General features: G+C 57.4%; 5 protein-coding genes across 5 annotated transcripts; 3 read left to right on the top strand and 2 right to left on the bottom strand.

Annotated features, from left to right (window-relative positions):
• Positions 1-1,028: 1,028 nt before the first annotated feature.
• Positions 1,029-2,496, top strand: N657DRAFT_566936 (formate dehydrogenase; the record flags this gene model as incomplete). Its single annotated transcript, XM_062788468.1, has 3 exons — positions 1,029-1,091; positions 1,375-1,529; positions 1,596-2,496. 3 exons carry the CDS (start codon positions 1,029-1,031, stop codon positions 2,494-2,496), a joined length of 1,119 nt encoding a protein of 372 aa, XP_062651274.1.
• A 342-nt stretch (positions 2,497-2,838) lies between these two features.
• On the bottom strand, positions 2,839-4,812 carry N657DRAFT_669335 (uncharacterized protein; the record flags this gene model as incomplete). Its single annotated transcript, XM_062795482.1, has 2 exons — positions 2,839-3,687; positions 3,745-4,812. The coding sequence occupies 2 exons, from the start codon at positions 4,810-4,812 to the stop codon at positions 2,839-2,841; spliced, it is 1,917 nt and encodes a 638-aa protein (XP_062651273.1).
• A 1,111-nt stretch (positions 4,813-5,923) lies between these two features.
• On the top strand, positions 5,924-8,973 carry N657DRAFT_641502 (leucyl-tRNA synthetase). Its single transcript, XM_062792162.1, has one exon. It carries the CDS (start codon positions 5,999-6,001, stop codon positions 8,909-8,911), a length of 2,913 nt encoding a protein of 970 aa, XP_062651272.1. The 5' UTR covers positions 5,924-5,998; the 3' UTR covers positions 8,912-8,973.
• Positions 8,954-10,311, bottom strand: N657DRAFT_641501 (S-adenosyl-L-methionine-dependent methyltransferase). Its single transcript, XM_062792161.1, has 2 exons — positions 10,012-10,311; positions 8,954-9,940 (listed from the first exon to the last, which is right to left on the bottom strand). Exons 1-2 carry the CDS (start codon positions 10,290-10,292, stop codon positions 9,040-9,042), a joined length of 1,182 nt encoding a protein of 393 aa, XP_062651271.1. The 5' UTR covers positions 10,293-10,311; the 3' UTR covers positions 8,954-9,039.
• Positions 10,312-10,706: 395 nt separating this feature from the next.
• Positions 10,707-13,992, top strand: N657DRAFT_661605 (uncharacterized protein). Its single transcript, XM_062795104.1, has 7 exons — positions 10,707-11,064; positions 11,139-11,860; positions 12,581-12,772; positions 12,830-13,103; positions 13,152-13,390; positions 13,423-13,474; positions 13,563-13,992. The coding sequence occupies exons 1-7, from the start codon at positions 10,732-10,734 to the stop codon at positions 13,824-13,826; spliced, it is 2,076 nt and encodes a 691-aa protein (XP_062651270.1). The 5' UTR covers positions 10,707-10,731; the 3' UTR covers positions 13,827-13,992.
• The last annotated feature ends 27 nt before the right edge of the window (positions 13,993-14,019 follow it).

The following is a 14,019-nucleotide window of genomic DNA, read 5'->3' as shown; positions in this document are numbered from 1 at the left end:
CGCATGAGGGGAACCCGGAAAGGTGTCGACTTGTCCGTCAACTGAATGCTGCGTAGATCGAGTTGAAGCCGTTGGAACCTGCCACAGAAGGGAGCCGTCAGGGCCGGGTCTACGCAGACCTCTGGCATGATAGAGCACTCAATCGACTCTGCCGGTTAAACCTGTTGCCATAATCGATGGTCTGCTGAGCAACGTCGAGCCACGGTTTTTGAATGGACCAAATTGAGGATGAATGCGTAGTTGCATACCACCTCGCACTGTTCATGGCGACGTCGCACTCTGCACTGCTGCACTGCTGCAGTCGCTGTGTCCCGCGTCAACACCGGTAATGAGCAATCAACAGTAGGAGACATGGCAAACTGCAGGACACAAAGATTTCCACGAGCCAATGAAAAGTAGAACTTGTCGATCAATGGTAGGCGAGGCAACACAACGGCTGCACGAATCGAACCGGCCCCTTGCCCGGCCACCCCTGACCGGTTCGGCATCTCACGACGTCGGTCTGTCTGACGACTCTCCGAATCACCTCCCGGGTAGAGTTGAATGCCGGACATGAGCATCGGGTGCCACAAACAGGAAGCCGAAAGGAGGGCAGAGAGGGGAATGGAGGACATAAATATTCCCGGGTCTGCTGTCATCCGATGTCTGATCTCTTCGACTTCGCGTTCCTCTTTCCATATCCCTGTGTTGCAGACGTCACCTATTCCGTCCCGGCCAATACGCACTGCAACGTCCTTGTTTGTTCCGTTACAACCGATAAGAAGGCGTCCCCTCTCTCGCCGCAGCGAACTACTCCAACTTCAACTTCCGATATCCATCACAACCACAATCAATCAGTCACAATGGTACTTATTGCTCGCTCCGCATCCCTCTTTTCATTCCGATCCTCATCTCTTTTCAACTCTGTCTCGCGCACTCGCCCCTGGCGGGCTGCTCTTCATACTCATGCCCCGGCCCCGGGTCTCCTGGGGAGGGTCAACTCCAATGCGTCGAAATTCGGACCATTGACATCTCAACGTCTGCTAACCATGGGGCGGGAAAAGGTTAAAGTTCTGGCTGTTCTGTACGACGGGCGCGAGCATGCTCAGCAGGTAAGAACCACACTCTACTCTCTTTGCCCCCACCCGCCGTGCGTGCCGCTCGTGTGCCGTTGTAGCCAAAGGAGTCGTCTGCCGTTACACTAGGATTGCGGGGTATCGCGGAGCTCCTTGCGTCACACCCTTGCATCGGAACGGGGTTGCAGGCTTGCTTCGGAGTCTTCGGGAAAGTGGAGAAGGAATCGGTAGCCAGACCCGTCTTGGCGGATCCTTCGGCAACGGCACCCGGCGCTGTGGAGCAATGGATCCGTGACTCCCAGCTAACTTGGCATGGCAGGTGCCCGGGCTGCTTGGAACGACCGAGAATGAGCTTGGCCTCCGCAAGTGGCTCGAGGACCAGGGCCACACCCTGGTGACCACGTCGGATAAGGAGGGCGAGAACTCGACCTTCGACCGGGAACTGGTCGACGCCGAGGTCATCATCACCACTCCGTGAGCCCTCCCTGCTTCGGTAACCCAGCTTCACTCAGAAAGGACACCATATTAACACAAAACCAGCTTCCACCCCGGGTACCTTACCGCCGAGCGCCTGGCCAAGGCCAAGAAGCTTAAGCTGGCCATCACGGCCGGCATCGGCTCAGACCACGTCGACCTCGATGCAGCCAACAAGACCAACGGCGGCATCACCGTGGCCGAAGTGACAGGTTCCAACGTGGTTTCGGTCGCCGAGCATGTCGTCATGACCATCCTCATCCTGGTGCGCAATTTTGTGCCCGCGCACGAGCAGATCGAGGCCGGCCGCTGGGACGTGGCCGAGGCCGCCAAGAACGAGTTCGACCTCGAGGGCAAGGTGGTCGGCACCGTCGCCGTCGGCCGCATCGGCGAGCGCGTTCTGCGCCGCCTCAAGGCCTTCGACTGCAAGGAGCTGCTCTACTACGACTACCAGCCGCTGTCCCCAGAAAAGGAGAAGGAAATCGGCTGCCGCCGCGTTGACGACCTCGAGGAGATGCTCGCGCAGTGCGACGTGGTCACCATCAACTGCCCGCTGCACGAGAAGACGCGGGGACTATTCAACAAGAACCTGATCGCCAAGATGAAGCCCGGCAGCTGGCTGGTCAATACGGCGCGTGGCGCCATTGTCGTGAAGGAGGACGTCGCCGAGGCGCTCCGGACGGGCCACCTGCGCGGCTATGGTGGCGACGTGTGGTTCCCGCAGCCCGCGCCCGCCGACCACCCGCTGCGCACCGCAAAGAACCCCTTTGGCGGCGGCAACGCCATGGTGCCGCACATGTCGGGCACCTCGCTCGATGCCCAGAAGCGCTACGCCGAGGGCACCAAGCGCATCCTCGAGAGCTACCTGAGTGGGAAGCTCGACTACCGCCCGGAGGACCTGATTGTGCACAATGGCGACTATGCCACCAAGGCGTACGGTCAGCGGCAGATTACTGGACGCTCTTAGTTGAATCCTTAACCAAAGGATGCAGGCTTCGGACATGCGAGCTTTATTTATTTTTTGAGCGAAACCAACTGTACATAATTCCCACCACATGTCTAAAAGTGTGGTGTGATGGGATCTGCTTATGAGTTATGAATGAACAACTGTTTAAAGTCCAACCTTCTGTGGCACCAGTGCGATACCGTCCTCGGCGATGCTTAAGAGTATATGACCAATCTATCTATGGTGGTGGGTATTATGATTCGCCGACGCTGTATCGTGTCGCGTCTGTATGTATGTACTGCCTTATACAACACTTGGAACCGGCAGGCTATGCCAACCCCTTCATCTCTATGTCATGTTTCGTCACCTCCTCTTCCAGAACTTCCACCACGGACTCCTCTCTCCGCGCCCCCCAAGCTCCCTTTTCATCGGCACCCCTCTCCTCCCCTGGCCTCTCACCCTCCAGAAATACACCGGCACGCCGGCCACGACAAACGCGACGACGATGAGAGTCTGCACCGGCTGCGCGAACACGGCCCTGCTCAGCAAGAACAGGCTTACGCAGCAGAAGATGATGGGCGTCGTGATCCACGTGCGGTAGGGGCGCTCCAGGTGGGGTTCGCGCACCCTGAGCACGATAAGGCCCAGCACCGTGAAGAAGTAGAAGGTGTAGCCCGCCACGCCATAAAACGTGATGAGCGTGCCAAACTCGCCCACGACGATGTACCCTGTCGTGAGCAGCGCATTGAGAACGAGCGCGGGGATGGGCGTGAAGAAGAGGCCCGTGTCTTCGTCGCCGACAAGAGATGCGAGCTTCTTTTTGAGCCAGGAGCGGGTTCGCAGGGTAGAGGAAAGCTCAGGAGTCGGTGGTATCCCCGTGCCGGTGCCGAGCCGGCCGAAGAGCGAGGGGATGTAACCTTCTTTCCCCGCGACGTAGACCAGGCGGCTGCTCGTGAAGGTGGAGCTGTTGAGCGCGCCAAAGCACGAGGCGCTGACTATGAGGGCCAGGATGAGCGAGCCGACTGGCCCGAATACCTTGGCGCCGAACATGACGGCGACCGTGTTGGACGAGTTGATGGTCTCAAGCGGGAGGACGAGGAAGTAGGCGATGTTGGCCAGGAGGTAGCTCAATATGACGAGTGGCATGGCGGTGTGGATCACCCGCGGCAGGTCCCGGCTGGGGTTGCGGAACTCGCCTACCACGTAGTTTGTCTGGAAAGTTTGTCAGTCCGCTTGTTGAAGTTGGTGGGTAGCGGGAGGTAAGCTCACGTTATCCCATCCATCAAACGCCCACAACCCAGCATACAACGCCACCGCCCATGCCGACGCATCCGTCTTGGTCCCCTCAAACCATGCATGATCTTTCCAGTCCCGATTCGCCGTGCCCGTAGACGAATACCCTGTGACGGCCACCACGATGCCAATAACCGTAACGCCGAGCAATGCAACAAACTTGAGAAACATGAGAACGTCGTTCATGCGCGTTCCCAACCGCGTCGAGACGCAGTTCATAAAGGTAACCAACGCCAACCCCGCCAACGCGACTGACTTGTTGATCCAGACATTGACCGTCTCCGCCTCGGCGCCAATCGCCGCCCGCACCAGATACTCCCCCATGATGATTGCAATGATCGCCGCGCTCCCGGGTTTCAGCACCAGCACGGCAACCCAGGTAAACAGAAACCCGGCCCACTCCCCAAAGATCTTGGACAAGTACACCTGCGGCCCGCCATTGAGCGGGATCGCGCCGCCGAGCTCGGCATAGCTCGCCGCTCCCGTCCATGCCAGGACCCCGGCCACCACCCACACAATCAGCGCCGCGCCGGGGGACCCGGCGTTCGAGTTGACCTGGCTCGGCGACGAGAAGATGCCCGACCCGATGATCAGCCCGACGATGAGCGATAGCCCGTTGAGGTAAGTCAGCGTCTTGTGCTTCTCCAGCGATCCGCCTCCCAGCCCTACCGCACCGATACCACTACCCCCACCGCTGGCGCTGCCTGAAAGACCCGCTGATGTCGGCGCGCCTAAAGGAGTGTAGCCCCCCGACCCGACCCCGGCTGTGCTGGATAAGGGGAAGAGGTTGGAAGCAAAGTCGAAGGTGGAGGATACGGAGATGGAGCGGCCGTGGTACTCTGGTCGACTACGGCTGGTGGTGGCTGCGGGGTTGGATGAGTCTAGAGGATCGTCACGCTCGAGCGAGGCGCGCCGTGAGGAGGAGATGCTCGGACGGGAGGACGTGTCGTCGGTGGTCGCGGCGCCCGGGCTGGAGGAGGCGAGCGATGCTAGCTCCAGCGAGTCCCGCGCGGTCAAGGGGAGGTTGGAGTAGAGGGGAGGCATGGCCGGTTGAAATTGCGGTCCTCGAGGAGGACCGGGGTTGAGGGTTGTAGACGCCGAGTCGGGGGGGGTTATGGTATTTGGTCTGATGTTGTCGGCGAGGGGATCATAACGGCGCTCCCGATGTATCGAATCGGGAGAGCGCCGCTGAGCAAATGGGAGGCAGGAGGAACAACGGTGTGATTGGGTTGAAGTTGAAACCGGATATTTGAGTCTAGGCTTTTCTCTGGTTCAAATTGGAACGACACTGACAACCATGAGTCTCGCGCGTTTGGTATAGAGCTGTACAGCGTCTAAATTAAAAGTCTAGGTGTCAAGTACGGCGAGTCGAAGCAAAATGACCAGAGAGAGATCTGTCGAGTTTGAATTGATGCATGATTGACGCCTAGAAAGGGGGCAGCAGGTGCCAAGGGACAATGACTGATGCAACAAGACTTGAGGCCTGTGCGTAGGACCCACTTCGCTTGTCGATTGCCGTCTTGGCACGAGTTCAGAGATGCAACCCTGATCGAATCCAGATCTGGGTTCTCAGAGAAGGGATGAAAGTAAAATAATAACAGTATGTAGGGTAGAAACCTTGCACCAACAAGGGAGAACTATGCCCGATTGACAAGCCAGGTGCGGGTTTATAGCCGGGGAGCTAATTGTGTTGGTACACAGTTGTCACTACAGTACAGAAGGGTTCTGAGTGAAGGAGTAGCGGTGATTTTGGAAACCAACTTCTCACGTCTTTCTCGAGTAGGTACCTTACCCAAAGTTCAGTCTTTGAATACTGCTCACCCCAGGATAAACATTGCATGATGATGTCTTGAGCTTCATATGCACTGACGTCAACTCAGACATCGTAGTTTGGTGATTCCCTTCCCCAAGAACCCTCAGCAACAAAGACACTTTCAGACGTGCAGGTTGGACATTGCTCCGTCAAGTTTAAACAACGTGATTGAATGTTTAATAGATATGTTAGTTAGGCGTGCAGAAGTCGATGCTGTCGGCGCTGCTGGCCTGCTCCATCTTCAATGTGGTGCACGAGCCAATCGTTCCAGAGTCCCCACTTTTATTTTTGGTAGCTTTCCTAAGCTCCATGGAGCTTCCGTCTTTTCTCTGGTGAGAATCACGAACAATGCCACCATGAGACATTGACGCCAAAGCCTTTCTTGATGCCAGCACTGATAATGTAAAGCAAATTATAATGTCGTTGAGCTACATCAGGTCGATAGGCCGCTCCATCCCGCATCTGAACTCGGCCGCTTCAAGATGTCTTCTGTCTCGCCGTTTTGCTTGTTCCACTCCATGCTCCGGTCCGTGGACCGCGGTTCGAAGCCTCAGCGCCACAGCTCGGTTGTATGCTGATGCGAAGCTCCATCTTCCCGCCCTCGACTCCAAGTGGCGACAGAGATGGGCTGCACTGCCAGAGTCTACCCACCAATGCACCGATGCAGCCAAAGGCAAATACGTCCTGCCCATGTTCCCGTATCCATCAGGGTACCTGCATCTGGGCCACCTCCGTGTCTACACCATCGCCGATGTTGTCGCCAGATTCCACTCTCTCCAAGGCAGCAATGTCCTGCTTCCCATGGGCTGGGATGCATTTGGACTCCCGGCCGAGAACGCCGCCATCGAGCGGGGCATCAACCCGGCCACATGGACGAGAGCGAACATCGCATCGATGAAGGAACAGCTCGCCATGATGAACGGATCCTGGAATTGGTCCTGCGAGCTGGCAACCTGCGACCCAAGCTTCTATAAGCACACTCAAAAAATCTTCCTCCTGCTTCAGGAGAAGGGGTTGGCCTACCAGGCCGAAGCCGAGGTGAACTACGACCCGGTCGACAAGACGGTGCTGGCAAATGAGCAGGTCGACGCCAACGGGTTCTCGTGGCGGTCCGGTGCGAAGGTGGAGAAGAGGAAACTCAAGCAGTGGTTCCTCCGCATTTCTGAGTTTCGGGAATCACTGCTCCAGGACCTGGAGGTGTTGGCGAAGAACGATGCCTGGCCCGAGAGGGTGCTGGCGATGCAGAAGAACTGGCTGGGCAAGTCGACTGGCGCCACCATCAAGTTCCCGCTTTTGGCATTCGACCACGACGTGCACGCCGCCATCGAGGTCTTTACTAGCCGGCCGGATACCCTGTTTGGGGTCCAGTATCTGGCTCTTGCGTCCACTCACCCGGTTGTTGCCAAGTTGGCTGAAAAGGACCCAGAACTGCAGGCATTCCTGGATACGCTCCCTGGACTGCCACCCGACTCCAGAGTGGGGTACATGTTGCCTCACATCCGGGCCGTCAACCCTTTGGCGTACCATGAAAAAACGCCCGAGGCCACGAAAAAGTCCATCCCTGTGTACGTAGCGCCGTATGTCATTGGCGATTATGGCGAGGGGGCAGTGATGGGGGTTCCTGGGCATGACGTACGTGATCATGCCTTCTGGAAAACGCACCACTACGATGAGCCGGTTCGGTTTGTGCTGGCGGCTTCCGAGGATGAGTCGACCACAGCATTGCAGAACCACCCGTTTGTCGACCATGGCATCATGACCGAGCACAGCGGCCTCTTCAAAGGCAAGTCGTCCAAGGAGACCGGCGAGATGCTGGTCGCTATGTTGGAACAGGCGGGCCTAGCGCAGCCAGTTGAGAAATGGCGTCTCAGAGACTGGCTGATCAGCCGTCAGCGATACTGGGGAACCCCCATCCCCATCGTGCACTGCGACTCGTGCGGGGCCGTTCCGGTCCCGGATGAGCAGCTTCCGGTTCTGCTCCCCGAAGTGGACGAACATTGGGCCGGCAAAAAGACGGGCAACCCTCTGGAGATGCTCGAGGAGTGGGTGAACACGTCTTGCCCGAAGTGCAGCGGTCCTGCTAAGCGGGACACGGACACTATGGACACGTTCGTGGATTCCAGCTGGTACTACATGCGCTTCGTCGACGCGCACAACGAGGACGCGCCGTTTTCTGCCGAGAGGGTGAAGTCGCTGCCGGTCGACCTTTACATCGGAGGCATTGAACATGCTATTCTGCACTTGCTCTATGCCCGGTTCATCTACAAATTCCTCATGACGTCTCGCCTTGTGCCCGAGAACGGGGAAGCCAAGGACAAGACGTTCGAGCCTTTCCAACGGCTCATCACCCAGGGTATGGTGCACGGCAGGACATATGTCGACCCGTCAACCGGCAAGTTCCTCAGGCGCGACGAAGTTGACCTGTCCGACCCCTCTAGTCCAAAGGTCGTCGATACAGGCGAGACCGCCACAGTCACATACGAAAAGATGTCCAAATCCAAACACAACGGCGTCGATCCCACTGACGTCATCGCACAACACGGAGCGGACGCGACACGGGCACACATGCTGTTCCAGGCGCCTGTCAGCGAGATCCTGGACTGGGACGGCGACAAGATTGTCGGCGTGACCCGCTGGCTGGGTCGGGTGCATGAGATGGTGCGGAAGCTGGGCACGGCCTCGGCAGATGCAAACATTCCCACCGCGAAAACATACTTTGAGGACAAGGCGAGCAAACTCCAGTCCATGAGTGTGGATGAGTTGGCGCAGTGGGACGCTGATGTGGCTGTCTGGCTCGATGTACAAAGGACGATTGCCTCGGTCACGGCGTCGTACGAGAAGGTCTACCCTCTGAACACGGTCGTGTCGGACCTCATGATATTGGCGAATGCCATCCAGGAGAAGGCCGCGGTGCTAAGCGAGGGCGTTCTGAGGCAGGCCGTGTCGGCGCTCGTGCGGATGATGGCGCCTATTACCCCTGCTTTTTCGGAAGAGTGCTGGAGCATCTTGGGGCTTCAACCCGAGGGCAGGTCGATGTTCGCGGGCGAAGGCAAGGTGTCGTTTCCTGTGGTGGACGGCACGCTGGAGTTGGAGATGCTGCAGCCGCGGAAGCAGACGTGTGCGGTGCAGGTGAATGGCAAGCTGAGGGCTGTTGTCGAGATTTCCAAACCGAACGGGCTGGCTGGCGATGAGCTTCAGGACTGGATCGTTGGTGAGATTCTCAAGACGGACGAGGGAAGCAGTAAACTGATCAACGGGACATTCGACGTCAGGCAGGCTAAGAAGGTGATTGTCATCAGGGATGGCAAGCTTGTAAACTTTGTATTATGATCTGTGTGTAGGATAGCCAGGTGTTAAGAGTGAACTTGTTGTAGAGTACCTGTATGCCTATCTACCCTTTGAACATGATCAATGCCATTGACTCTCGTATCTTACAGTGTGATGGCCATTCACTCCTGTTAAACTCGCGACAAGTAAACCGCCCTACCTCTTCCCTCCCCTTGCACGACCACCTCCCTCCCGGCAACCTCAACCCTCTCCCCCTTGTCACCAGCCGACGGCTCGTCTCGCCACACCTCCACCAGATTGTACTCTTCTTGACTCTTATGCCCACCATCATTATTCCTACTCGTCGCCGCAGTACTGTTCTCAAGGACCAGCCTCACAACCCTCAAAGCCTGCTCCCACCCGCCCACCTCCACCAGCACCCTTTTTGGCTTGAGGACGCTGGCAATCTCCAGGATGCGTGCGTAAAAGACGTCTTCGGGACGGCAGTTATATCTATCGTGACGGTACCTGTGAATGGGGCTGAGTCCCTCCTGTTGTTGGGGAACGAGTGCGAGGCGCGGCTCGTGGTTGCGGACTGCTCTGGCTGTGGCGGAGTTGAAGTCGCGGGGGGAGATGTAGGGAGGGTTGGACACGAGGAGATCTGGTATTTTTGTTGGTGGTTCGGTATTTTGATCTTGTGTGCCTGTGCCTGTGCCTGTGGGTGTGGGGGTGTGTATTTGGGGGTTGAGGAAGTGTTGGAGGTGGGTGATGAGGGAGGGAGAAAAGATGTCGAACTGGGAGAAGGTGAGGTTGTATGGGCAGGAGGAGGAGGAGGCATGTGGGAAGCGGTTGAGGGCAGGGGTGTTGTGAGTAAGATTTGCACGGGCGAGACGGATTGCGGCGGGGGAGATGTCGACTCCGTGGAGGAAGATGGGGGTTGGGGCGCGGAGGGGGATGAGGAGGGAGTGAAGGAGGAGGAGAGGGATGCAACCTGTGCCGGTGCAGAGGTCTAGGATTGAGAGGGAAGTGGGTGGTGGGGAAGACTGGGAGAGCAGCGAGGCGAGGTGGAGGGTGTAGGCCTCTGTTTCGGGTCTATCAGCAGTTTTGTGAGCGAAAATACACTGAGATAAAAGGGCGACGCTAGGTAGGTTTTGTTGGCGCACCTCGGAATGAGTACCCCTGGCCGGCACTTGATCTCGATATCACCAAACGGTTGCGTCCCGAGGACATATTGCAGCGGGATGCCCCGGCCACGTTTTTCGGCGAGCTGCCAGACCCGAAGTTCATCAGGGATGGGTGACTTGGTGTCTCGGACATACTCGCGGATCCAGCGCAGCTCGTTGGCGGCCGACTCCAGGTCTCGACAAGCCGGTAGGAGCTTGGCGGCCATGGGGGATATCTCCCGCCTGGCACGCCAGAAGAGGGAGGGGCGCAACCGGGGCATTATTTTTTGTCTCCTGAAGTGTGAGCGGGTGTTCAGCTCATAGATGGGAAGAGAGACGAACAGTGGGATGAAGTGAATTTGCTATCCAAATATGCCTGCTACTACAGTTCTATCGAGTTACGCCGATGTCTACAAGTATAGGCTCATTTTGTTGTCCGTCCCTTGGTGATCATGTAGAATCATGCTCTTCTTCACTTCAGGTCCTTTCCAGCTTGCATCCAGGTTCAGGAGCTTGTGCAGAAAAACAAACACATTAGCTTAGCGAGGCTGTGCCCCGACATTGCATATCTGCTGCAGCCTCGGATTTAGTTTCTCCATCGACGTCAATCGCCGACCGAACCCTGATTCAGAGATTCAAGTACGCATTACTGCCTGGGTTTCCGCACCCTCAACTGCGCTTCAACATGTGCCCAAGACTGCGTCCGTATCCCCGCCCGCCATGACAATGCACCGGTTGTTGGCGCGAGCATGCACTAGAGCTGCATTCTCGACGCCAAACAGATCATTCGCAGCCAAGGCTTCCCCGCCCTTCCCGACGACACCAGTATGCCCGGCCCCGAGCTGCCCATGCGCCCCGACGCCAGACCTCCCAGAAGACCTCCCCATAGACCACCGCGCGCCCCTCAACGGCCTCATCTCTAACTACGCCCAGCATGTGCTGGTCTGCACCGGCAAGGACGACTGGCCGTCGCGCATAGAAGAGGATAACAGCGGTGACAATCTGGCAGCCGACCTGCGCGAGCTGGTTGGCCCCAAGGGCAAATTCAACGATGTACTACCTCATTCACCGATACCCTACCTTCCTGCACTGCTCAACATCATTACTAACACATTGGTCGCTGTCAGCCCTTCCACAACATCTCCGTCCTAAATTCCTCCTTCCCCTCCTCCCCTCCGCCGAAACGACGCCCCGAACTGCAGACCAGTTCCGTCTACATCCTCCCGCACTTCAAGTACGTGCCCTTTCTGCCGCGCGTCTCCTTCGACAGCGCCGAGGCGCTGGTGAAGGGGTATTTGCAACCCGACACCCTGCATCCGATGCACGACGGCCTGTCGCCGATTCACAGGGACAGGCTGCTGCGTCAACCGGCGTACCAGAGTTTGCTGTGGGGGGTGCGTGATGTGAAAGAAGTGGTGGTGCTCATATGCGGGCATGGCGGACGGGATCGGAGGTGTGGAATTTATGGGCCAGTGTTGAGGGCCGAGTTTGAGAAGAGGTTGCCTGAGCGAGGGGTGGAGGTGTCGAAGGGGCCTGTGGAAGTTGAAGGGGAGGAGGGCGCTGCTGCTGCTGTGGAAGGGGCGGCGTCCGGGAGGGAGTATGCGGCGAGGGTGGGGTTGATTAGCCATATTGGCGGGCACAAGTTTGCGGGAAATGTCATCGTCTATATGCCGCCAACCCTGAGGACAGAGGACGGCCTGGCGCATCCTTTGGCGGGGCATGGCATCTGGTACGGCAGAGTTGAGCCGAAGCATGTCGAGGGTATCGTGGGGGAGACCATCTTGAAGGGGAGGGTTATTAAGGAGCTGTTCAGAGGGGGGATCAAGCAGGATGGACAGATCCTGAGGTTGTGAAACTAGAATCGTATAGACTCCATACAATACTCATTGAGCAATCACTCAGCGTCCTGCAGAACGACGAGTTGCCACGGTGAGACTCCGTCCCGTAGTGTCTTTTGGACTTGCCATTGGCGGGGCCATATTGTTTAGGTGCATATTGAAATCCCTCTCCGTACATGTCAGAAACGCAACGCATGCATCAAACTGCATGAAATTGCATCCTCATGGTTGCTTTTTGGTTGAGCGCAAGCACCAGGGAGGGGAGAATTCGAAATGAGGCAAACATATGTTCATTTACACAGTCGTATACCGACTATACCAGCAACTAGATATGGAATCCTGAACTTCGTGCGAAACGCCTCATCAAGAACCTCATCTCACGCAACTTCACCCTTCCGCAGCCATCTCACACTCCAACGGGAGGTCGCTCACCGCAGTTTTCACATCACCATCCCTAATAACCGCCGACCGCCCCCAATCAAAATAAGCAAACCGCAATCCCAGCCCGATACCGACACCCGAACTTACCGGCCTAAACCTCAAGAGCCACCCGCTTTCTTGGCTGCCGCATGGGCAAGGGCCGAATCGGTCGTTTCAGGATCTGGGATTGACAACACCCACCAGAACCGACAACAACAACAACAACCACCACCACCCGTCAACGGGGACGGAAAAGAAGGACGGAACTCATGGCTGAACCCAGCGCACGCGCCAAAACCCCGGAAACCAAGATGGCCCTTCGCGGCATTACTGATTTTCGCTGCCGTCGTCGCCCTCGCTGACGATGCGATCCTCTCCGCCCAATCGCCCCCGAAGCCACTCAACCAAGACACCTTTGTCCCCTTCACCATTATCTCGCGCGAGCAAGTCTCGCCTACCGCGTTTCTCCTCACCCTCGGGCCTGCTCCACCCAGATCTCCCGGGTTCGTTTGGAAAATCATGGGCCGCATAAAGGGTGGTAGCGAGGATGCGAATGACAGTGTGGATGTCATCAAACGGGCATGGGAGCACGGCCTGTGGTCGGTCGAGGTAAAACAGCCTGAGTTGCAGGTCGCGCGGGATTACACGCCCTTGCCGTCGTCGCCTTCTCTCGTAGGAGAGGCGGGGCCAGTTGAGGGGAATGGGAGGTTGAGGTTGTATATTCGGCGGATGGAGAAGGGTGAGGTGTCCGGGTATCTGGCCAGGTTGAAGGTGGGGGATACGGTGGAGTTGAGAGGGCCGAGGCTGGCTTTTGATGTGAGGCGGAGGGTGGGGGTGGGTGATGACGGGGATGGGGTCATGAGGAAGGAGGAAAAGGGGAAGAAAAAGGTCATCTTCTTTGCTGGCGGCACGGGTATTGCGCCCGCTTTGCAGGCCGCCAGGGCGCTGCTTGACCACCCAGCGGTGGAGATGGAGGTTGTGTGGGCCAACAGGCGGAGGGAGGATTGTGTCGGCTGTGACGGCGGGGAGAAGAAGGGCCCGGTGGTTGCGATGATGGAGGAGCTCCGAACGCGATACGGGGAGAGGTTCAGGTATTCTTGTACTCTGGACGAGGAGGGCTCGTTTATCGACGCCAAGACCGTCACACAGCTAGCACAAGTGTCAGGGCCGGCGCCGGCGCTGCGCCAGTCAACCTGGGGATTGTGGTCATCAACTGGAGGCCGGAACAGCACAGGAGTCGCTGCTCCCAGCTCTGCCGTCAACACCGACGACTGTTCATATCACTCGGCCAAGAAGCTGGTAGTCTCGGATGATAAGGACACTCCGGCGGGCGCAGACGGCCAGCGATGCCAGTGCAAAGACGGCGAAGGCAATCCGGTCAAAGGCGGGAAAAACCTGCTCATGTTCTCAGGGCCGGACGGCTTCATGGCGCATTATGTTGGCGCCAAGGTATGGGCCGGCGGGAAGGAGCTGCAGGGGCCAGTCAAGGGCGCTGTGGGCGACTTGAAGCGGAAATACCCAAGTTTTGGAGAGGACTGGCTGGTCTTGAAGATGTAATGGTTGAATACTGTGAGTTAGACTATACAAAAGGTGCACGGCCATGTCCAGAGGTTATTAATCGAAGGCAAGTAAGTTCATGTCCAGATAGAGGTTGTCAGTTCTCACCAGATCCCGTGAGAGAATTCGGGCCATGTTCACGGAATTAGAGACGTTGGCTCCAAAGCTAATATCAATTCAATGCTGATCTCTG

Source organism: Parathielavia appendiculata (genome assembly GCF_033297405.1).
Source record: "Parathielavia appendiculata strain CBS 731.68 unplaced genomic scaffold N657scaffold_2, whole genome shotgun sequence".
Classification (NCBI taxonomy): Eukaryota; Fungi; Ascomycota; class Sordariomycetes; order Sordariales; family Chaetomiaceae; genus Parathielavia; species Parathielavia appendiculata.
The sequence above is the reverse complement of the archived record's forward strand: the minus strand, read 5'-3'. Positions and strand labels throughout refer to the sequence as shown.